Source organism: Glycine soja, chromosome 11 (assembly GCF_004193775.1).
Source record: "Glycine soja cultivar W05 chromosome 11, ASM419377v2, whole genome shotgun sequence".
Lineage (NCBI taxonomy): Eukaryota > Viridiplantae > Streptophyta > Magnoliopsida > Fabales > Fabaceae > Glycine > Glycine soja.
The window spans coordinates 50,457,842-50,482,715 of NC_041012.1; the positions used below are offsets into that span (position 1 = coordinate 50,457,842).

Here is a 24,874-nt window from a genome sequence, read left to right on the forward strand (position 1 = left end):
ATTTTTTTTTAAAAATATTTTTTTATATACAGATTTTTTTTATCATATATTTTTTGACGATGTTGACGATGTTTAGCATGGACAACCTTATTAAGTAGTTTATGATAGATCATTATTTTTAACCATTAGATCAATCTAGTATTGCTTTAACCATTAGATCAATCTAGTTATTGTGGGTCATGCCACACCTGATCTTGAAAAGTCTCACCGGTAAATTTTTCGACCACCATTCACCGCCATCGAAGGTGATTTTCGGCGGTGAAGTTTCATTTTTTGTTTTTTGTCCTCACCACCTCCACCCTCTCTTTCCTCTTCTCCGGCGAGCTCCGCACTCCCTTCTGATCTCCACATTCCCTTTTGAAAAACTGGCTGATCTGCACACACCACTTTGGGGACTTGAACTTCTTCGACAATTAGATTCCAGCTACAATTGAATCAGATTTGAGAAATTCATATTTCAAAAATAAAGCTCAGATCTGAAAACAAAAAGCTACAATTGATAGCTAAAGAAGGAAAGTAAAAAACAACGATGATGAGATTGAGGGAAAGGGGGTCATCGGGGAAGGAATTGAGAGCTACAATTCTCTTTTATGAAGCGTCCGCCGCACAAACCTCTCATCGTCGACGATGAGGCTCGCAACTTGGTTACGCCTTTGTAGGACCTTCGTCGGCGTCACCGTCAACCACCATGGTTTTGAACGGTGTACTTCTTGGAAACAATTATGGGGTGGCAGCTCGCGTGGCTAGTGATATGATGGGTTCTGGCAGATCTTGGTGGTGGTGCGGTAGTTTCTAACAGATCTTGAAGGTGGGTTGGAGCTTGGGGGGCCTACGCCATTGGTGCTAGAGAGATCACCGACGACGACGGTGGTTGTCGGAGAGTGGTGGAGGTGCCGTGAGAGACTCCGGGAAGGAGAGTACAAAGAAGAAAGAAGGAAGGCAAAGTTTTGATGTGGGAGGATGCACAATCAAATCGTGCACCTAGATTAATCTGAAGGCTGGTGATAGTGGTCCACCTTAGACGACATCATATTTTCATGCTAAATAAAATACCTACTAAAAATATTATTGGTTAATCGATTATTTTTTTAGTATTTACGGTGGAGAGTGTTGAACTGTTGTACTCTTTTTTTTTTTTTTGTGCGGCAGGTTGGTTATAATTTGGCCGATTGCGCGTAGCCGCAGGCCCCAGACGCGTCTTTTATCACATTGAATTCATCCTTCTGTGTTCTGTTTCTTTCCTTTTCTTCTTGGGCGAAACCCTAATCTCCCCCCTTCACCCTTCGTACACCGCGTCGCATCTACTTCCATCTTCTCTCAGATCCAATCTCCGATTCTTGCTTCACTATCACAAGCAAACATGTCTGCGGCTTTGGATATGACCCTCGAAGATATAATTAAGAACAACAAGAAATCTTCCCCCGCCAACACCAGGGGCCGAGGCCGAGCCTCGGGACCCGGACCCGCTCGCCGCCTCCCCAACCGTGCCGCCAATCGCGCCGCACCGTATGCCGCTGCCAAGGTATTCGCTTTAATCCGATTATGTTTTCTGTTTCGATTCCGTTTCCGCTCGTAGATTGGCGCTGTGCCGTAATTTGTCTCATTGTTTTGGTTTGTTTTGATTAGGCGCCGGAGACAGCTTGGAAACACGATATGTACGCGAACCAGCCAGTGGCCGCGGCGTATCCAGGTGGTCGAGCGTCTTCCATCGAAACAGGGACTAAGCTCTACATTTCCAATTTGGATTATGGCGTTTCCAATGATGATATTAAGGTACAATCTCTTTTGTGTTGGTAATTGCGTATATGATATTTCGCTTAACTTGATTTGATTTAGCGCTGTTTGTATTCTTTGGCTATTTGTGGAATTTAATTTTGATGTGAACTGCATACACCGCCGCCTGGCCCGACTGATCTGCATACATATCGTGTTGCCAAGCCGTCTCCATCAAAACAGGGACCAAGCGTGCCTGGAGACAGCAAGGCAGAACGATATGTACGCAGATCGGTTCGATCATGCAGCAGCGTATGCAGTTCAGGGTGGTCGAGCCCTTCCAATCTTTCTCTATTTTGTTCCTTTTTTTTTAAGAAAAAAAATACAAAATCGTGTGAGTTATGTATACTGATTGCCTGGCTATACATATCTATGTGGGGCTTGTGTCAGTGTGAAATTAATTTAAATCAAGGTTTAATTATTAGTATGGACCTTATACTTGTTTGTAATTTGCTGTTTTGTCCCTATATCTAGTATGTTATTTGGTCCTTGCGGTCACTTGTCTTTGAATCCATTAACTTTGGCCACTGCAACACCGCTACAAAATTTTTCTGGCGGTGTAAAAATTTTCTTGACAACATCACCGGCAGCCACACTAGTAATGGTGTTAAAAACAGGGACCAAAACCCATTAAGTTTGCTTGTGCATGACTAAAACTTATAATTTTTATGCGGACACGTATAGCAACCAAATTAATATTAAAATCTCAAATCAAGTTATACTATTTAGTAATTTTCTTTTCTTGTTTGAACCATGCTTTGTTAATGTTGTGTTTTATTATATGTGTAGGAGTTGTTTCTTGAAGTTGGCGACGTGAAACGGCATATTGTTCATTATGACAGGAGTGGGAGATCCAAGGTATCTTGGCCAGTTTCAATAATTTGTTCCCTCTGATAAATTATGTGTCCGGCTGTAGTTAAGAAAATCTCTTTTTTTCATAGGGTACGGCAGAAGTAGTCTTCTCGCGCCGAGCTGATGCTGTAGCTGCAGTGAAGAGGTACAACAATGTTCAGCTGGATGGGAAACCAATGAAGGTAGAGATTGTGGGGACGAACATCGCTACACATGCTGCACCACCCGCTGTGAATGGAACTTTTGGAAACCCAACTGGAGTTCCTAGAAGGTATTGACTACATTAATGAGTTTGTGCATATACTTGTTCTTGATCTGATTTTTGGTGTTCTAAAGCTTCCCTTTATTTTATTTTGCCTGGTCTGTTGAAATTTTTGTATGATTGAACGTTGCATTTGGGTATATGCATATATTGCCTGTGTTTTGTGGTTCTGGTTTAACCATTGTGTCATGTATTATAATGATTGCAGTTTCTTTGTTTCAAACAATTCGTAATCTTAAAATTTGGAATTTTTTAAAGGACTTTGCACATCATTTTCACTTTGAATATTGCTATATTGAATTTTTAATTTTTAATTTCAAACAAATGGACATCTTAGAGCAAGATCCTGTTGTGTGTATGTTTACAGTTTCAGTTGGATTGTACAGGATTGTTTTGATAGGAATTTATGTAGTATACATTAAAGACAATTGAATTCGAGGAAGCTATACGTCGTTTTTAAGTTCTAGATCTTGGATTTGGCATTATAGTTTGAATTTTTCTTTTATATGTATGGGGGATGGGTTCAAGTTTGAATCAGTGAAATAATTATTTATTGTATTTAAGCTAAATGTTTGTGTCATTGATTTGGCTTTCAAACAGTGGACAAGGGAGAAGTGGGTCATTAGGAAGGCCACGTGGTGGGAGTAGAGGTCGTGGCAGCATTCAACGGGGCCGGGGACGTGGAAGAGGAGGTCGTGATGAAAAGGTATCTGCTGAAGATCTTGATGCTGATTTGGAGAAGTATCATGCTGAGGCTATGCAATTAAACTGAAGGAAACAACGATGTTCTGTTTTATTGCTATTACATTTGCGGTTGTTAGGGCCATGTTGATGGAACACCGCCGAATTATGTATCTTTATCACAGTCGTGCTTTTCGGAAAGGAAAAGGATAACTTAGAGTGAAAACTTTTACAGTTGATATATGTAGTTTGGGATTCTGTTATGAAATATTTGTTTTCGTTGGGTATGACTATGAAATGTGGCTGAAGAAACCGAAGTCTGCTTGTATTATGCACTCCGGCTTCCTTTCATTGGATTTAATCATTTGTTTATTCAAGTATTCAACAAGTGGGTTTGGAAGTGGGAACCATGATCTCATCTATGCATGCACACAACACAAAGAAAGCATGGGCTGCATTGTAGGAGGCTGCAGAATTCACCCATTGTTGCTTTGTGCTTTGGTTAAAACTATTAAAGTGGAATCTTCAAATAAGGTAGATTCCCATCCCTTATTCGCTCTCCATCCCCCTCCCCCTAAAGAAATATAATCATTTAATCACTTTTTGTAGTGCTGTTTGTCCTGTGCTATAATTGTCTTATTTGATTTAGGCCTTGTTTGGATAAACTTCTTCATAATCTCTTATAGGAGAAAAAAATGAAGGAAAAGAAATAAGTTTCTCCTATAAGCTAAAAGTGGCGTATGCATACATTAAAAACTTGTTTCTGGAGATGCTAATATGAGAGAACTTCTACAAATTAGCCTATGCATAAGCTAATTTTAGATTATGGAATAATTTTATTTCATTTTTCCTTATTTTCATCTATTTATGGAGAAGTTTATCCAAATAGGATCCTAATCTAATGCAATCTTAAGATTTTCTTATCTGTTGTTTTAAGGGAGTAATTTTTCTCTAAACTGTTTTGGTAATTTTGACATATTAACTCGTGGGATGGAATCTATCATCTGTTCTTCACTGATTGAGTGCACTGGTCAAGCTAAGAAGTCAACAGATGAAGAGCCTCCAGGATAAAGGATGCTGCAGGAGTTAGTATTTATGTTATGCTCACTCTGGTTGCATTCAGATTAAGTTGCCCCTGTTTTGAATTCTGTTTGCTTTTCACCTATTCTTTGATCTGCAATTCTCGGAATTGTCGTCGGTTGAAGTTAAAGTGCTAGTCTTTCTTAGCATCCACATTTTCACTGAGTGGTAATTAGGGAAGAGGACGTTGAGTTGAAGTGCTTATTTTGATGCTAATCTGACTAGTGTTTGCAGTGACAGTTGAACTTAACTGTCATTATAGAGCTTGTTGCATATACCTTACCCCGGGGATGGGAAAGTGTGCTTTGTGGATATTTTCACGTGGGCTGCCCGCTCCATCTATACCCTTGTGTGCAATGTTTCTCCTCTGTACTAGAGGTTTTGAACAAGCCAATATGATACCGAAAGAATATGTTCAATTATAGCTGTTTACGCAAATAACAGACTTCAGTATAAATGGCTGGTTCTATATGTTTTGGTTGCTAGATTGATTTGACAGCAAAACTTGCACTGGGAAATGGTAGTTTCATATCTTTGGATTGTGAAGCTGGTAACCCGCTCTGGCCGAAGATAGAAGTTAGAACTTAGAATTCGTGGAGTAGTGGTTATATCATAGAATTAAAGATTAGATTTACAAAGCTTTACTGTTAGCTTCTCTTGTAGCATTTTGGTTGCTTTTTTGCAATCTTTGTCAAATTGGCAAAGCGTTTTGTTATGATTTGCTGTAATTTGCTAGTCTCGTTGCTTTATAAGATATCCTATTATACCAGAGAAATTTAATGTCGTAGTCACACAAGTCCAAAATTTCCTCTTTTCTTCATATTTGATCTTTTCTATATAAAATGTTCTACAAAAATGAAGAACAAACAATTCTTGTGGAGTTTTAGGGTTCTTTTTGATGAAATTGGTTGCGGGTTCTTGGACAAAAAATCCAATGGACTATAGCCCCGTTATCTAAAGTGAAATTACTTGAGCTTTTTAAGGAAAATTTTGGTTCCTTTTAAGTAAGATAAATGATTAAAGTAAAGTTTTTAAAAGATAAAAAATTAAACTGAATAAAAATAAAGATAAAGGATCATCAAAATGGTCATTTAATCTTCTTTTTTTCAAGGAGAGTTTAAATGATGAATGCCTTTAATTTTGAGAACCTTTAAGAAAATATAATATAAATCCCTAATCACATGAATGTTCACAATCTTATGAAAGTTTACGTAAGAGTTTGTTTAAAAGTTATATATTCATCATCGAGGCCGAAATATCCTTTCCCAGAAGAAACATAGTTACCTTTTCTCTTTTCCTTGTTTGGTAAATGGGAAATAGAGATGAGAGGTGAGGAATAAGTAAGAATAAAAAGTTAATGTTTTGTTGAGGAAAAATGAGAGGAGAGAAATTTAAAGTTGCAGAATTCATTCACCTTAAATCCTTTTATTTTTATCTTTTTATTTTCATTCACCTTTCCTATTTTGATTATAAGTATTGTGACTCGATAATATGATTTATTTAACATGTAATTTGTAAGAATTAAAGGTCTTATGAGATTACAGGCATGTTCGCTTAACCGCTTAAAAATAGTTTTCGATACTGAATGTATTCTTGGAGAGGAAATTCAATTTTGTGATATATTCAATTGTCCTTAAATGTACGTTTGCACATTAAAAAATTTCCTAGAAATTGAGTTTTGTAAAAGTAAAACTTTGAGTTGTTTTTGCAAACTTAAATTTGTAAACTTTAACTAAACATGCACTTTGCCCATTTAGAATGAGGTTTTTTTCCGATATGATTTGCATAATTTTTCTGTGACTTATTTGTGTATTCTCACCTTAAATCCTTGTTGTGTACGATTTTTCTCAACATTTATTGCCTTTAAAAAACTAACTTTCAATATGTCTCAACATAATTTTTAACCAAATGTAGATTATTTTTCCTTTTAACCATGAAGAAGGTTGAATTTGCTAAGAAAATCATGTTAAGTTAATTCTAACGTAGTATTTTTCCTATAGTTTATGAATCATAATAAATGTGGATAAAAATATAATTAACAAATATGTAAACAATCATATAATTAAGAATCATTAAGGTTGACCTAATGATGGAGGGATCATGTGATAGATGCATGATGATTTGAGATTGATTTTTATTGTCATTGTATACTAAAAAAATCTTATAAGTATTAATATCTTTGTTTTTAGTATGACCAGATCTATTTTTATTAGGGTAGGGTGATGTTTCGGAATAAGAAGGGTTTGAATTCTATTTTTTAAAGTTTTATTTTTTAATGAGTAGGGTTTAGTCATATTAATAACTTTATTTTGTTGATGGAAAGGGGATGTAGTCTCGAAATAAGTAGGGTTTAAATTTTCTGTCTTTATTTTTTTATCCATAAAAATAAAAAATAAATATTAAATAAATTTATAATAATTCACACACATTATTCAATCGACTGAATTAAATTCTTTTAATTTTGATTTCATTTCATGTCTAAGAGTCTCCAAATAATGGTTTGGGCAAAAGTTAAGAACAATTTTTGTTCTAAGTCGTGATTTAAACTTTCAAAATCATACATAATCCAAACAAACATGAAGCATTTCGAAATCAAACGAATAGGTTTTCAAAAGACCTATTCAAACTGCGCAATTTCCATTTCTAGTCTATCAACAAGAAACAAGCTAAGAGCCGAATTATAGCAAAACATTGATTTTTTTAATCTCAGTAGAAATAAATACTCAACTTGGAAATAAAATGAATATTCATTTATTTATTGATAAGCTAATAAAAATCTCACCTATTTAATATCAATCTAAACACACATTCACAAAAAGTTGATTTAAGACAATGTTTAATTTAACATTTAGCTAGTTTGGTCTTGCGGTGTAGTGAAAGAAAAGCAATTAATTTTTCATGTTCGTAGTATCACAACTCTTTATAACTTCCACTCTAAAAAAAAACTCTTTATAACTTCCAAATTTTCATTTAAAAATACAATATTTATATCTCTACTACACAACCAAATGTACTAATTATAAGTAAGATAAATAATAAGTCACATAGAGTTTCAAATAAGTCGAATTAAACTGTACTCGTTCCCTAGGGTTTGCAAGTGTAACAAGTGTTTTGTTATTTGTACATAAATATTTTTATTTTATTTTAATGATAGCAGGAACTAAATTATTATTAGTTTTATTTTGACGAACAAGTTAATAACTTTGAAATCCAAAAACAAGTATTTTTCTATTTTTTTATAAAAACAAACTATAAAATATTGTATGATTTATTCATTGTGCATAAGATTTTTTTTTCTTCATATTTATGAAAAAATAGTTGAGATATTAGTGGAGATGAAACATATAAATGAATTGTAGAACGGAATGCATCTTTTTATAAAACTATATAACCCTTTAAATCACTGGTAATTTGTAATAAGATGTTGTACACTTTAAGATCATTTTAATTAGTCATTGGACTTAAGCTATTACTCCAATAAACCCCTAAATAACTAGTGTAAATGCCATGTAATCTTATATTAATCTTGACTAATTCCAAATTTTTGTAACTTTTAAACTTCAATTTTTATCAAGGGAAAATAAACTAGAAAAAAAGATTGAACTTTATTTGGTGTGAAAAAAAGAATAAGATAATTAAGGAGACTGTAATGAAAGGACAGTAGTAAGCTCATTGCTTAAAGAGGCTATAAATGTTTATTTGATCCAAATTGCCTGAACTTTCTTATTCCAAAGAAATTTATATTGGCAAAATACTGATTAGGATCAGTGGAGAGTTTAAGATTTTGGTGACACTTGGTATAAGGGTGTTGGAATGCACTAGATTGCTTAAAGAGGCTATAAATACTTAATTGATAAAAAATTGCCTGAAGTTTCTTATTCCAAAGAAAAATTCTATGGGCACAACATTGATTAGGACCGGTGGAAAGTTATTTTTGGTGACACTTAATTAGTACAAGGATGTTGGAAAAAGGAGTAATTAATAAACTTAATTCATTTTGATGTTGATGGATATTTAAGATTTATGTAGTATTTTTAGAGTCAAATAATTATATTTTCCAATAGTCATGTTTCAATAGACCAAGGAATATTTTGTATAATAATAAAAATACTGATGTACTAGTGTGTTTACAATGTGAGCAAAAGAAGGTAAATTGACACAGGGGTTAGTTTTATAAACTTTTTTTGAAACTGAGCCTGTTTTGAAAATAATTATTAAGGGGGTTTGTTTTTTCAAAGTTTTCCGCCGTTATTATAAGCAAAACATGGCGTGACAGGGACAACATGACATTTCACCAGTGGAGTTGGTAAAACAAGCATGGCATTTCGCCATTGGAGTTGGTGAAACAGGCACCCATCACGTTGACAGCAGGCACGACAATAGTGGATTTCGTTGGTGGTATTAGCGAAATAGGCTAGGTTGCAGGTGAGCGTTTTGCTGCTGACGTGGCGCGCATGCAGTGGCCAAACAGGAAAAAAGTATATACTAAAATTAAAAAAAATTTAAAAAGGAAAGAAAAGGTATATACTAAAATTAAAATATTAACATGATAAATGAGAATTAATTTTCCCGAACATAAATGAAATTAATTTTTTAAAATGTTTTTTTATTAATATGTTTTTTGGCGAAATAGGCACCTATCACGTCAACAGCGAAACCCTCACCTGTAACTTAGCCTATTTCGCTAATACCACCAGCGAAATCCACTGCTGTCGTGCCTATTGTCGACGTGATGAGTGCCTGTTTCGTCAACCTCAATGGCGAAATGCCATGCTGTCCCTGCCACGTCATGTTTCACTTATAGTAATGACAGAAAACTTTGAAAATCAGACCCCCTCGATAATTATTTTCAAAACAGACCCAATTCTGAAAAAAAGTTTGTAAAACTGACCCCTGAGTTAATTTACCGCAAAAGAGACAAATTTAGGTTTTGAATTTCCCTTTTCTCCATTCATCTCCTTATTTTATTTAAAGTGGTGTCAAAACCTATGTGATTTTAAATTGTCTTGATTCCTAAACTCAAGAAAAAAATTGATAATTGGCGTCTTCATACGAAAAAATACTTACTTTTAATATGTGTGGGATATGGAGGAGTAAGGACATGAAGAATAAAAAAATGATGGAGTTTTACATCAAGCACGAAGAAATAATTTTGTTAGAGATATGCGACATGAATCTAAGTTAGTCTACCTAATACCTACACATCCTTGCAAGATGGAGATATCTTTTAATCCGTGACGGATCTACAAACTTAAGCTAGGGGATAATTTATTATAAAAATAAAATTCATAAGAATTATCACGAAAGAAGTAAAAAAAAAAGGATAGAAAATTTAAATATATAAAATTAATAGGACAAAATATACACATTCAATGTATTTACATATATCGATTAAAAAGTAAGGGGTGCAAATACACTCCCTCGTTCATATTTGTCCGCCACAGTCTTTAATGACTCCAGTACTTGTGGTTCTGAAGAGGATGAAAGATGTCTGGTAAAAAAATTTGTCAACTGATGAGTTATGGGCATGCAAGACATATATAGTTGTGTTTTTGCCAACAGGTCACGAGTAAAGTGGTAGTCTTTGGCTAAGTGTCATGCAAGAATGAAAAACAATGTTAGCACATGGATAAGTAGCAGCGCACTAATGTTGTCTAAGTAGGTGGTAGTCCTAGTAGTGGGCACATAAAGTTCTTGAAGAAGCTTCTATAGCCATAGACATAGTATTCCAGTAGTGGTTATAGCTATTGTCCCATACTCTGCCTAAGTTAATGATCTTGCGATTGTTGGTTGCTTTTTGAACAAAGTAGACTAGGTAATTGCACTTGTTGATTTTCTGTCTTGTGTATCACCACCCTAATCAACATTCCAGAAAGTAATGAGATTACGATCAGTAGACTTGTTAGATGAAATGCCATGAAAAATGGTAATAGATTTTAAATAACACATAATGCACTTCATCAAGGCCTGCATATGTGTTGATGTTGGTCATTGCATATTTTGTGGCACTTTGTTGGTAGGAAGAAAAAAAAATCAGAAATGATAGGTGGGATCTTAGAGAATAGTTAGCAATAGTGGTGATATTTTTAGGGGGACATGGTGTTGCACTAGTCACGTACCTTTCAAGGTTGGGGGCTACAAGCAAGGAATGGATTTTTCTACATCATTCAGGGTAATCGGATTAGGTGAGTTTAATAGGTAATTGAGTGGTGGTATTGAATTCTACTAGATCTTTTTGAAGCAATTGGATCATGAATAATGCTTATTTAGCATATGGCTTAATTTGATATCATATAGAAGAATTTAATGCTTTTTTTTATTCATCAAAATAAATATATAATAGGACTTATGTATTTAGTGTGGCTTAATTGTGATCTAAGTCCGTTCGTTATGCTAGGATAAATTTAATTATATGTTAAATTTTTACCTTTTAACAAATTGTGTATTTTTATACTGCTAAATATTATATATATCATATGAAAATTAACTTACTCCAAAAAAGTAATTATTTTTAAAGATATATCTTCTCTTTCGAATACTATTTACTTAAAAAAGAATTTGTTAGTTATAGTTATTACTACCATTAATTTTCATTAAAAAGTGAAAGTGCACAAATGGAAAAAGAAGAGCGTGTGACAAAGCGGCATCCCATTGGTTAATATTAAAGCACACGGATCGCCATATAGCGAATCAAGAGCCGTAGATAAGACCAAATCAAACCGTCCACGTTAGTCTCAAAGCCGGATCGTGCAATGACAACAGCAGCGTGCAAAGCTCTATCTATAAAACGATGCCAAGGCAATTTTCTTCCCTCATCCAACTCTCTAAACAACACATTAACCTTTCTCATTCCCCATCTCCTCACCTTATTCAGCCACTGCTAATTTCTAGGGTTCCGAAATGGACGCTGGCGGAAAGATCAAGAAGGGCGCCGGAGGAAGAAAGGGCGGCGGCCCTAAGAAGAAGCCGGTTTCAAGGTCCGTCAAGGCCGGTCTCCAATTCCCCGTCGGAAGAATTGGCCGTTATTTGAAGAAAGGAAGGTACGCCCAGCGTGTCGGTACCGGTGCTCCCGTTTACTTGGCCGCAGTTCTCGAGTACCTAGCTGCTGAGGTAACATATCACTAATTTGCATCACTTAATCTTGATTGACTATGGTTAATTATGTGTTGTGAAATTGAATTGTCTTGATTGGATTGTGAAGGTGCTTGAGTTGGCTGGGAATGCTGCACGTGACAACAAGAAGAACAGGATTATTCCGAGACATGTGCTATTGGCTGTGAGGAACGATGAGGAGTTGGGGAAATTGCTTGCTGGTGTCACCATTGCACATGGTGGTGTGCTTCCAAACATTAACCCTGTTTTGTTGCCTAAGAAGACGGAGAGGGCTGCCAAGGAGCCTAAGTCTCCATCCAAGGCTACTAAATCTCCTAAGAAGGCCTAGATTATCCTTTTTTTTTTTTTTTAAATGTAGTGTTGTATATCGGTGCTTAGATGCTTTTGGTGTAACAGGAAATTTGTTGTGTTTCTTAAACATTGTAATTCTTGTCCCATTGTGTTGCTTGTAGGAGTGAGTTTGCTTTATTAATGAAAAGTGGAAACCTCTTGTTTTCAATCTATATTGTCGCTGCCCCTTTTTATTTTTGTTATGTGTTATTGCCATATTGTATTGATTCAGTTGCAGGTAAGTGAAGTTATTGGTTTTGAAGTGCTAAATAAACCGAAGTTTAAGAAACTTCATGTTAATTCCTATGGTCTTGTTAATAGGCTAATTTGAAGCTTAATTGACTCTGTCGTTTCTTTGAATTTAGTCATGTTAGTGTTGGCAAGTGTATTTTTGTTGATACTTATTTGAAGTAATTAACGAGTTATTTGTATTGTGCATTAATTTCATACTTTTTTGCATACCTATAAATCTACCCAATTTCGGATTTGGTAAATGGATAGCTTTGAATTATTAAAGGTTAATTAATTGTTCTTATATCAATCAATGGCTACCTTTTATGTTGAGACCTGACCGTGACCTGGTAGTTGTTGACTGGATTTTTTTTCCCGTTTTTGGAACCCAGAATTTTTTGTCAACGCTGTGGTAAAGTTCCGAAATGTTTATGGAGATGTGAAACTGGTGGATGTAGTTATGGTGTTAGAAGACCTTACTATACTGCACATGTGCTTATGGGCGCTGCTGCAAATTGAAGTATTTGTAGTGTTTGGTTGGAGGGAAATAAGAGGAAGGGGGTATTTAAAAAAAAACTTTTTTTTGTTTAGTTCATTTTTTGGTAGGAAAATGTTGGAATAGAATCTTATCTCACTCAATTTTAGTTTCTCTTTAATATTGAGATAATTTTAAAATGTTTGGCTAAAACATTGTGAATCAAACATGAATAATTATTTTTCTTGTCATTTCATATAAAATTTTCTTTGCTTTCGCCTCAATGAACCAAGTAAGGAAATTCAAATGGAGTTCCCCTAAAGTGTAATCAATTTCTCTTTGATCATGTCTCAATTGAACGATGCATGGAAATTCACATGGAGTTCCCAAATGGCATGTGATTTTTTTTTCTTCAAAGGATCATTCACTTAAAATGTTTAATGCCACTTACTAAAATACATGATGTTAAAAGAAGAGACTAATCCACAATATATAAATGGATGCCAATTTGGCTTGTATTTTCAAAATTATTAAGTGTTTGGTAACTGATTTGCACTGACGCAAACAAGAATTCTCGCTTTTCAAAGCATAAAAATGAGAAGCAAGAATGTGTAACTTTTTTTGTTGAACGAACGTTTGAAGTTTCTAAATGAAAATCAAACACACTACAACATAATTGTGCAAGATTGTATTTGATCGGATTTTTGGTGGTGTGAAGCTTTGTTGATTTTAATCTGCCTTGTCATGATGAGTTAATGTTTTTAACCTTAAGTAATTCATGCTGTTTATTGCTCTTTCGGCCTATTGCCTGTTGTTTGGAATCGTTGTCAGCTTGGTAAATTGATCTAGTATAATTTGCTGTAATAAGCTGATTTTGGTTGCTTTAAAAAGATTTCCTTTTACACATGAATTAATTGATGTGAACTTTTAGCTTAACCAGCAGTGTCAGATTCAAATTCTGAATATGCAATTATATTAAATATTATTCATAATAATTTTATCCGACCGTAATAAAAAACAAATATAATTTAGATAAAAAAGAAATTTGATTTTACCACAAAAATATACTGCAGTGAAGTCAAACACGGATCAAGGTTTATTGACCGTATTTTAAAATAATGAATTTATTAGCTGTTCGATGTCCCAAAAATCCAATTATTACAGAACTTTTATCTGGTGTAAAATAATGATCACAATAATATATAATAATAAGTTTATTTATTTTTATAATAATTAGTGGAGTATTTTAGAAGTCATTAGAATTTTTTCAATTAACTAACCGTGCAAATTACATTTATTGTGCATGCCTGTTAAATTCACAACAAACTAATCCAAAAGGGGGATTACATATATGAAATGCATCTTCGCTTTCTTTCTATTTTAAGTTACAGGTGTGCAAACTTTTGCCATCTATGCAATGCCTGAAGACTGAAGTTATGTGTCAGACCCTGATGAAAAAATAAGGCTTTATTGCCCAAGATAACAGCTTCTACATGCACTCATCAATCAGCGATCACCCTTCAATCCTATGTCGTTGTACAATCTTCTTTAAAGGTTCAGCGCCGATGTTTAGAAGAACAAAATCCTTCGTGGCTCAGCCTCAAACTCTTCATAGTAAGCACTAACCAACAATAATCTTAAACATCTCGATTGATCCCTTTGGCTGTCTGTTTGTATTTTACAATGTGACAATCTTCTTATTTTCTTAAAACAATTAAACCGGGTTTTATGATAATTGTAATGTAAAGAACACCAAGAAGATCAAATACAGGCTAGTGTAATTACAAAGCGAACAACCAATGATCAACATATAAAAAATAATTAGAAGACACTCAATGGTACATGGCACACATTGCAACACCAGATGGCGGATGCTACATAATACATATTGTTGTATTAAAAAATGTACTGCTTACCAACCCATTAAGGTTCTTCGAACCCTATTTACAATCTTATTTCTAGCAGCAACACCTGTTAATTGAAACTCACAGTTCTCATCCAAGAGAAATCTGTACACTTCCCATTCACGCTCTGAAGTTGAATGCCGTCCTACTTCAGCCTATAACAAAAACGGAATTAAGTAATTAGATTTGATTTTTTTTTATAAGCCTATAATGTTTTATTGTCTAAATGACAACAGATTTTAGTTTTTTTCATAAGCCTAATGTTCTATTATCTAAATGACAGCAGTATATATCAATGCTTATTTTAAAAAAATGCAGTTATATTTTTATAACGGCCAAAAATGTTATATTTTTATAGCTTGCTCTGCATTGGAGAGATTATTTTGGTGACAAACATGTTGTATTGGGATCTAAATTAATGGGGTGTTATATTTTGTATATGGAATTCTGATTCCTAGGAGACTACACAGTTGGTGGGTCAATCTCTTGGTTACATGTTATTTATTACATTGTTACTGTAATTAATATCTAGTAACCAGGGGAATTATACTGCACATGTTGCTCTTTGGGTACTTCTGGTACCAAGTTTAATATATTGATTTGCCTTTCAAAAAGAAAAAAAAAAAGATCTTAAAGATTTGCTATCACATTTCTGAAATTTTCTTACCGAGAAAACACAAATTCCAAGTGTTTTGAGAGCAAATGTGACATCATAAAAAACTCGAGGTCTTCCGATTCCAGATAGCTCAACTGGATTAGCGACCAACAGTTCAGTATCTGGTCCTCGGTTTGCAATGATTACTCGCAATGGATGAAGCATTTCTTGTTTCAAATGAGAGCAGAGTGCACTCTGCTTCTCCCGATCCAAAATCTTTTTCCCATCGTTCTGCTGAATAAATATATCTAAATCACGATACCCCATCGAATTGGGTGAAAATCGGCCGTATGAAATCTAAGAAGAAAAATTCACTAGTGTCAGCAAACTGCTAGAATGCTATATAGTTGCCAGCACAAACAGAAATTAACACAAATTCAATTTTTCATACAAATAAATTTTATCCATGATAAGATGAATGATTGGTTATATATGAAAGCTACTTCAGAAGTTTGCACCATCTAACTACCTCAATCAAAATGGTGGCTCCCAAAAACAACTAATATGGCAACATGTAAACAAAACTGATAAAGAAGGAAATCAACCCACTGATTTTCGAAATTGGTTGCATAATTGTGGTTTTTCTTGCTAGGAGCTGACTGAATAATAAAATTGAGATTGCAGAACAAGCAATTGTGACAAAATCTGTCAGCTTTGTTCAGTTAAGCTGTATCTTTTTGCAAGTACTGGGTAAAGAGGGAAAATGATATTGATTGTTTAATTGAATGAGCAGCATGCAAATTTTCAACTCCAATAAAATTACTAACAGAAGTGACACATTTTACCCTATGCTGACAGCTGCCATCTATCAAAAATTGACCAAATGGAAACGTTATATACCCTTCATGAACAAGGACATTGAGCTTGGAGTATGCTAGGAAAGTGAGGAGCCATCAAAGGATACTGTGCTACAAATAATTTTCGTAGAGAAAATAATACCTTCATATTCATGTCCTTCAAAGTCCTCATAATGTCATAAAGACGACCCTTGTGATCAGCACATCGTATTTGAACTAGCGTGTGAGCTGGGCTTAAGTAATTGTCTATTGCTACATTGGCTTTCTTCAACTTAGTCATATCAGGGGTAAGAGCTTGAGAACGAACTTGATTATCTGATAACTCACATCGAAATAGCTCCTCGGCTATTGCAGGAGACAGAGAAGAGATACCCTGATTATATTCATATTCTGGACCTGCCAATTGGAGTTCACAGCTGGTACACGAGTCTCGCAGAACAGCATTCAATCTTTCACATGTCTCATCCTGTCGATTTCTTGTGTGTAAAAGTTCCCTAAAAGAAAATTGAAGCAAGTGATGATTACTTATAAGCAACAGTATGCCCTTGAAATATAACTGGCAGTTGAGAAGCTGCATTAAGATGTTTGACAGAACCAAAATATTGCTAATAACTTTGATCATTTCTTTCTCTCTGTTCTCTCTAGTCTCTTCCCCTGCCATTTTCATCCCTTTCTTCCTTGATTGGTAGTAAGATGCAGCACACAGTAAGTCATATGGAAAACCAGCATGACGGAAACAGTTAAGACATTAATTTGCCAGATTTTATTTTATTTTATCGGTAGGTGAGATAATTTGTCAGATGATACAATCACCCATATCTTAAAGGGTAGAAACTTACCGGTTTGGCCAAAGAGATAAGCTTCTATCATCATTAAAACAAGTGGTGCATAGCCAAAAAAATATAGGTAAAGCTATTGGCAATCAATATAAAGGTGGGGCAAAAGGCTTATGACATAGGTATATGCACAGAACTATTATTAGGGAAAGTCAGCATAAAGGTACGTGACAAACTAACTCTAATTGGCACGTGAGTTAATAGGGAGACAATCTTGAGATTCCATCATGATTAACAACATATTCCACCGAGACATTTAGAAAAACTTCACATTCTGCATTTTACAAATCAAACTTTTCAGACAACAGAACTTCAACAGATAGACAGGAGAAGATCTGGAAGGTTGCTGAATGATATAAAAGGAGGCTAAACAAGGCGGGCAAATTTCCTGAAGTCGTTCTTTGAGAATCAGATAAGAACAAGTGATAGGAAGCAAGACGGAGTGTGGAATAACCCATAACACAAAGTAACACCACACTCCATCGGTTGAAACATCTGAATGATATTCAAAAGAAGGTCCATTAAATTAAGATAAGAATAAAATGGAATAGGATCTGTAAACGAAGAATTCAATGAAAGTGAGAGACCTCCTTTGGTGATGCAGAGACCGAAATCGAGAATGATTCTGCAGATATCGCAAGCGAGACCGGTTTTGTCGGGGCAATTGAAGGTGATGATGAAAGGGTCGCCGGGCTTGTTCGGTTGGTGGATTTGAACGAAGTCGTCGTCGCCGCCCGACACTCCTCCCATCATAGGAGGCAGCTAACACTGTAAAGCTGGCAAGTCAAACGATGATACTATTATTATGGGAGACACGAGGTTTGTACTGTCATGGTGATTGTACAAGTACACGTCAGCAATCGCGACGGCACTTCTTTCTGGACGTGGCGGGATATTTGTTATGGTTAACTTTTTCTTTTCTGAGGCTATAATTTCGTTTAAGTTCATCTAACTAATGTGCTTCCATGTTTGGTACTTGGTACTTTCTACCATTTTGCTTATCATGTTAGCTTTGATGTCACCAAAGTAAATTCTGTAGGGACTTGTTTTCCAAACCTGGATTTCTACACTTTGCTTTTCCCCACGTATTCACGTAATTAATAAATCGAATCTGTTAAGATAAAAACCTTATGACTCATTTTATTTTCATAAATTAAATTTAAAATCTAAATTGTTCGATCTTCATCCTTTTTTTGTAATTTATCATCCAACTGCATAAATGTGAGAAAATTTTGACTGGATCGAATCTAGTTCCCTATTTCACCCCTCCCGATTGGTCTATGGTTTTGAACAGAGTTAAAAATTAAAAAGAAATAATGCGTAATTGTTTGTTTTAGTTTCATAAACAATTTAATTGTTATACCCAGTTAATATAAAAGTTTTTATAACACGAGTCAATTACAAAACAATTTAAATATAATTTTGATAAAAATATTATATAAATTAATATATTTACCATTCATGATATTTAATTAAGCAATACTCCTCTATAAAAGTTAAAAAAGCAATATATTTAATTCACATTAAAAACTTCGTACCCCATTGCCCAGAGGCTCTACCCTTGCATATGCAAAGAGGCTGTTTCCGGATTCGAACCCATGACCAACAAGTCACCAAGGCACAACTTTTAAGTGATTGAATACTTTTTTTTTTTTTGGTACAGATTGAATATTATTCAATTTATGATTGCTGCTGCTACTTGATATTAACTTAGCCTCCATTGTGTAAACCAAGCATACCTTGTTTGTTAGAAACAAGATAAAGGACATGGAAAGTTTTATTGAAAAGAAGTTAATCATAATATAATTTTTCACGCATAGATTAGAATTTTTCTCATGGCAGTCCTAGGAATTTTCTGGCTATTCTCATAACCCTGAAGACTGCAGAAAATTATCATGTAAAACTAACTTCAGATTAGTTCCAGTTCCAGCTCCAGACAAGACGATAACATAAACTTTTGAATAGAATTTTATTACAGACAAAATCGTTCTCCAATGCATGAATTATACAATTCAAAACAAAATTCGACCACTTGTGTGTAGACCTTGCATCAGTGTAAATAAATGGCTTGACTTCCGACTATGCAATTAACATTCCTCAAGCTCAGTTCTCAAATACACTTAGCAAAGGAAAGTTGAAAAGATAAGCAGAAAACAGGAAAAAATTTCAATTCAATCATCTTACAAACAGCAAAATTTGTAGTGAAATGCTGCAGTCTTTCGCCAAACAAAACAAGATATATAGCAATGTGATAGCTGTAGACGCCAAATTTCAGGTCCCCCAACTTTCTCAGTATCATAATCATAATAATAACTATAATGATGAAAATTTTGAAAATGGGCCAGACTCATCTCACTTATTATTTCTCTACTTTGACATGTCACCAAAAGAGCGAAAACAAATTAATTCTTTTTGCCAACTTCAAGCCTCAGACGGAAATCCTCTTCCATACGAGGAAGACCATCACGCAACTTGACCTTTGGCTCCCAGCCCAACAATTCCTTTGCTTTTGTGATGTCTGGTTTTCTTTGTCGCGGATCATCAGGAGTGTTCTCCACCATCTTGATCTCCACACCTGGATTAATAAGCTGCAAACCACCCACAAAACATTAAACAAAAACTTGAAAAGATTTTCATTCACACTTTCAACATAAATATGGATGAAATTGGTTTGGTACACTGAACATGCAATCCACCTTAAGAAAAATAGCTCAATTATATTTAAAGATGCTTAAAACTGACCTCTTTCACGGTCTCAGCAAGTTCAGTCATTGTAAATTCACCTGAAATTTAAAGATACTCAAATAAGTAACCAAGGGAAGAGAAAGTCAAGATACTTTCCCAGCTAAAGAAATATGACATTCAAATACAGGCCTTGCAGTAGAAAGATAACCTGGGTTTCCAAGGTTGATTGGTCCGGTGTTTGATCCTCCCATGAGACGGATAAGGCCATCAACCTAAGGCATCTCATAAATATCATAATCACATTCTGGCATTCAGGTAGTAATTTAAAGATACATAGATTATGGAACATATACCAACCAGGTCAGAGACATAGCAGAAACTTCGAGTTTGTGTTCCTGGACATTGGACTGTCAATGGTTCCCCCCTATAATGAACCATTATGTGAGAATTGAAGGGTAAGAATCAATATAAAAATAGGACTAAGACAGAAATAGAAAACATAGCTAATCACCAAAATTAAAATATTAAAATTTAAAAATAATTAAATCAATAATTGATTGAACAAGTAGCAAGCAAGCACGATGGTTGAACAAATCATGCACCACTTAAAGGGATCCTTCTGGCAATCAAAACCATCAGAATATCAAAATAGATATACAGAAGTAACAACATTATAGCATGCATTAAAACCAGATAACAGTCAAGTAATTACCGAAGTGCTTGAGCAATGAAGTTGCTAACAACACGCCCATCATCAATATTCATGCGTGGTCATGCATTAAAACCAGATAACAGTCAAGTAATTACCGAAGTGCTTGAGCAATGAAGTTGCTAACAACACGCCCATCATCAATATTCATGCGTGGTCCATATGTGTTAAAGATTCTTGCAATGCGTATTTCTATGTTGAAAGGAGACATAAACACCACAAGGAGTTAAGAAACAAAGATAAATCTCTACTGGATATGTGTAAACAAAATGAGAAGAAATTACAAGGAAAAGAAGACAAGAAATTACCAATCCCATGCTGCCTATGGTAATCAAACATCAATGTCTCGGCCACCCGTTTCCCCTCATCATAGCAACTACGAACTCCTGATATTATCATATATTTAAGTTCTCAGTCTACATCTTTATGAATATGTATCAAAGGATACATATATCTCCGTTAAATTAGAGTTTGTAGTCATATTGACAGAAATAGTTCCATTTAAGAAGCTCTTTAGCAAGTTGAGAATGAAATGAAGGAACCTACCAATAGGGTTAACATTGCCCCAATAACTTTCAGGTTGGGGATGCACAAGAGGATCCCCATATACCTCTGAAGTTGATGTAAGCAAAATCCTGTCAATAAAATTAGAACTAATTAAGACCAACTAATGGCAGCAGTTGAGATTATTGTTTAAGAAAATATCCCAACCTTGCTCCTACTCGCTTTGCAAGCCCAAGCATGTTCAGTGTGCCAATCACATTTGTCTTTATTGTCTGTAAAGTAATTACTCCATTACAAATTAGATATATAGTCTTTCAAGGACAGATAAGCAGAGAGAACTTTCGATCAATGATGCATGACAGGAGGTAGACATAATTATGGAAAGAATGTAACAATAAGCAGGGGAATGAAACTACTTTAAGAGAAGGGGTCAGTATAATCCCCTCCACCACTACTTTTTTTTCCCAAGAAAAGCAACCATACCAGTGAGTGTGCAATGAAGTAGAATGTAATTTCTCCAACATTTGACATGAATAAGTATGATTTTCAATTAAAAGGCCAATTATTAGACAAAAGCAGACTCTCAAAACTATACCTTTACTGGATTGTATTTGTAGAAAATAGGAGAGGCAGGGCATGCAAGATGGTAGATCTGATCAACCTCGATCAATAAAGGCTCCGTGACATCTACAAAGGGATCAAAGTGATAATGAGAATCAGCATCATTGGTTTACAAACAGATTTAAAGTGATGTTGAACGTAGTATGTTATGTACACAATACAATATCATTATTACCGTTCCCGCATCAGATGGCTAATTTAATTGTGGTTATTAGAAAAAGTTGAAATAATGAATGCTTTAATTCATGGTGAAGCTTATGCTGATTGCATGCCATAAGTGAACAAAAACCAGTTGACAAACTAAATTTAAAAGCTCAAGGAGATACTGCCTAATGTGACAATTTTAATGCCTTTGATAGTTGATAGTAAACAAAGATTAGACTATACCATGACGGATAAGCTCAAATCTTGGATGACCTATCCATTTTTTGAGGTTGTCCTTGGATCCAGTGAAGTAGTTGTCAGCAACAATTACCTGATTAAACACAGAGATATTGTGGCAGAACTTTATCAAGTCAAACTTAGTTCTATATGCTGTATCTTATTTATCACATATAGGATGATAGCAAGTTATGGCATCTGTATAAAATCAGTAAAATCATGAGTGAACATCAGAAGTACAACATTATGAGCAAATAGATAACCCACTTACCTCATTTTTTTCATTTTCCATCAATCTGTCAACTAAGTGAGACCCAATGAATCCAGCTCCTCCAGTAACCAAGATTCTCATGTTGGACTGTTATCAAGAATGAAAGAAATACTGGTAAACAAGGCATCAATACAAGAAAAAGAGGCTTATGCAAAATAGTTGCTTCTGCAAAAGCAATATTCAATTGACAAACACCTAACCAAGTTTTGACCAATGGATGCACGACACACAGATGTTCTCATAGACATAATTCCGAACCAAAGCTAGGCACTATGCAAAAGAATAGGAATACAGGCAAAACCATTTACAGCTCCACATATCAGTATAGTAAATATATAAATAAATTTCAACCTTTTGTGATCATCTTCCCTTGTGTCTTTTTAGAAGATTCACGGTATAAAACATTGGGTTTATTGTCAACATTTTGATGAGTGCTTGTGGTCAAACTATAGTATGTAACCAATGCATGAAGCACTCCACATTTGAAAGCATTTTCAATTCATTTAAGTTTCTTTTGGTGTTTGTGTTTCTAGCAACAGTAAAGGGTACTGAGTTGCAGTGCAATTTGAGAAGAAGTTTGTAATCAACAATAAGATATTAATTATCTTATTATGATCTCATTTAACACAGACATCTAAAACTTAAAACCAAAATATTCAGCTTTACATTTATTTAAAATAAACAATGCAGACAAAATGGCCAATGCACAAAGTAACCATTTTTAAAATCTACTAATATGTCACGCTCATTAGTGTACCATGAAACTAGAATCAAGCAAGCAACGTAAATTATCTTGCATGGAAAATGGTAATGAAGACAAAAAGATGCAATGCTTCACCTGAAAAAATTTGGAAAAGCGCAGGGGAGACGGCAAAGGAGGTTGCTTTGTTGTTGTTTGGTGATGTCCATTACCATTAGAAGAATCCGTTGCCATTCTCTGAACCTCTGAAATTAATTCCTACACAAATTTTGGGATGGTCAATGTCGTGCACAGATAAGATAGAGACTAAATGGGATATCAAATTCCCAAACCAAATCATGTGACTTCACATCTATTTAATAGAAGGGTCAATTGGAGGCACAGAGTGGGCAAAAATATACAAATAACATTAAAAGCAATAAGAATAAGCAAGGGATAGAGCAAGTCAAGAACCTGATCTCAAGCTTAAGAAAAACACCAAACCAAAACCCTAATCACTCTTGTCTTACCACTCCATGATCATAGACCTATTTATATAGATAAATGAGAACCAAAATCTGAAAATTCTTCCATCAAACATTAAACTCAATTTTGAAGGGAATTAAAAAAAAACTTTATAAGTTTATAATAGATAAAACTAATCCCCCAAAAGCTTAGTAATTCAATTTGGAAGCCTTGAAAGTCACGGAAAGTTGAAGGACATAATGAAAGCTCCTAGGCAACGACAACAGTAATGGAAATCACACCAAACTATTATTCTGAAGTAAAGATTCAGAAAAGAAAAACCAAGCCACATGCAACCAAACCCAACCCCACATTAAATTTTGTGTCTATGACTATAATTAAATACCTAACAGGACAAATGAATCGTATGATACCAATAATATCAAATGAAAGCATAGTTGTGAAGCCTGTTTGGGTCTGGGCCGTTAGACCGGTGCAATTGGGACCTGGTAGTCTAACCGAATTGATTTTCACTAATAAATCGAATGATTCGGTCAAATTTAATTGATTAGGTATCAAATCTCGATTGGATTGATCCGATTGATTTTACAAAATAAAAAAATGAATTACATATATCTTATCATTATCATTGTCTATTGTTATTTTAAATTTTGAAATATGAAATAACTTTTCTTATTTAAATAATGTTAATTATATATTTATATATATCTAATTTTAAATTTTTAATATATATTACATGAAACCGATTTAATCATTGGTACTTCACTTACACCACTTATTCACTAACCTACTAAGGCCAATAACCACGATAGGTTTCACAACTATCAATCAAAGTGCTAATCGATTCAATTCAATTTTGAAGAATATCATGTCTCTCTCTATGAGTAATTAAGGTAATGAAGAGTAGTAGTGCAGTGAGACAAAATAGAATAAGGCGGCAGCGCATGAGAAATTGAGAATGGAGTAGTCTGTCAGCACAAGGCTACACTTACACATTGTGCAGTGCCACGTGAGCTGATGAGTGAGATGAGGTACAAGGATCTACGTTTTATCGAACTCGAGAGCCCCCCATTTTTTTATAAATAATTAAATGACTTTTGATTTAATATATATAGTATTTTTTAAAATAACAAAGGAATAAAATTAATTTTTCTAATAAAAATATTTTGTATTAATTTTTTTGACAGTCATTTTGTGGTAATTTTATTTATGAATAATTGAAAACAATTTTTTGTTATCTTCATAAATAGAAGTCTTTTTTTGGTGGTAATTAATTATAAAATTATTCAACTTTTTAATGATAACTAATCATATATCTATAATATTCAGAAAAATTAAAAGCTAACCAAACATATGTTATAATATTCCTAAAATATTTTTAGTTTTGAAGATTCTATCTAGTGAAAGTAATTTAGTTGAATTTTTTTTTCATATCAATTATTACTTTTCTATATTAGCGAGCACATAAATCAATACATGATTGTTCTAGTTTAATAAATGATATCGATCACAGTTTTAAAAATCGACTAACATCAGCCGATCGAGCTAG

The 24,874-nt window shown here is 34.3% G+C and overlaps 4 protein-coding genes across 5 annotated transcripts; 2 read left to right on the forward strand and 2 right to left on the reverse strand.

Annotated features, from left to right (window-relative positions):
• Positions 1-1,195: 1,195 nt before the first annotated feature.
• Positions 1,196-4,084, forward strand: LOC114376061 (THO complex subunit 4A-like). Its single transcript, XM_028333977.1, has 5 exons — positions 1,196-1,522; positions 1,627-1,773; positions 2,563-2,631; positions 2,715-2,896; positions 3,488-4,084. The coding sequence occupies exons 1-5, from the start codon at positions 1,361-1,363 to the stop codon at positions 3,657-3,659; spliced, it is 732 nt and encodes a 243-aa protein (XP_028189778.1). The 5' UTR covers positions 1,196-1,360; the 3' UTR covers positions 3,660-4,084.
• Positions 4,085-11,450: 7,366 nt separating this feature from the next.
• LOC114377268 (histone H2A) lies at positions 11,451-12,264 on the forward strand. The gene is made up of 2 exons (XM_028335706.1): positions 11,451-11,758; positions 11,850-12,264. The coding sequence occupies exons 1-2, from the start codon at positions 11,549-11,551 to the stop codon at positions 12,087-12,089; spliced, it is 450 nt and encodes a 149-aa protein (XP_028191507.1). The 5' UTR covers positions 11,451-11,548; the 3' UTR covers positions 12,090-12,264.
• Positions 12,265-14,540: 2,276 nt separating this feature from the next.
• Positions 14,541-17,956, reverse strand: LOC114374805 (ACT domain-containing protein ACR9-like). Its single transcript, XM_028332499.1, has 5 exons — positions 17,577-17,956; positions 17,284-17,484; positions 16,296-16,783; positions 15,369-15,653; positions 14,541-14,856 (listed from the first exon to the last, which is right to left on the reverse strand). Exons 1-5 carry the CDS (start codon positions 17,740-17,742, stop codon positions 14,710-14,712), a joined length of 1,287 nt encoding a protein of 428 aa, XP_028188300.1. The 5' UTR covers positions 17,743-17,956; the 3' UTR covers positions 14,541-14,709.
• A 973-nt stretch (positions 17,957-18,929) lies between these two features.
• LOC114377677 (UDP-glucuronic acid decarboxylase 6-like) lies at positions 18,930-23,464 on the reverse strand. Of its 2 annotated transcripts, XM_028336308.1 has the most exons (13): positions 23,314-23,464; positions 22,999-23,118; positions 22,161-22,247; positions 21,896-21,983; positions 21,483-21,574; positions 21,095-21,159; positions 20,930-21,018; positions 20,692-20,769; positions 20,482-20,575; positions 20,032-20,098; positions 19,883-19,946; positions 19,732-19,772; positions 18,930-19,577 (listed from the first exon to the last, which is right to left on the reverse strand). In XM_028336308.1, the coding sequence occupies exons 2-13, from the start codon at positions 23,092-23,094 to the stop codon at positions 19,392-19,394; spliced, it is 1,047 nt and encodes a 348-aa protein (XP_028192109.1). In that variant the 5' UTR covers positions 23,095-23,118; positions 23,314-23,464; the 3' UTR covers positions 18,930-19,391. The 2 variants fall into 2 exon arrangements, with proteins under 2 accessions (XP_028192109.1, XP_028192110.1); XM_028336309.1 differs by lacking the exons at positions 20,692-20,769; positions 20,930-21,018; positions 21,095-21,159; ... (3 more) ...; positions 22,999-23,118; positions 23,314-23,464 and having other exon boundaries at positions 20,387-20,508.
• Between the last annotated feature and the right edge of the window lie 1,410 nt (positions 23,465-24,874).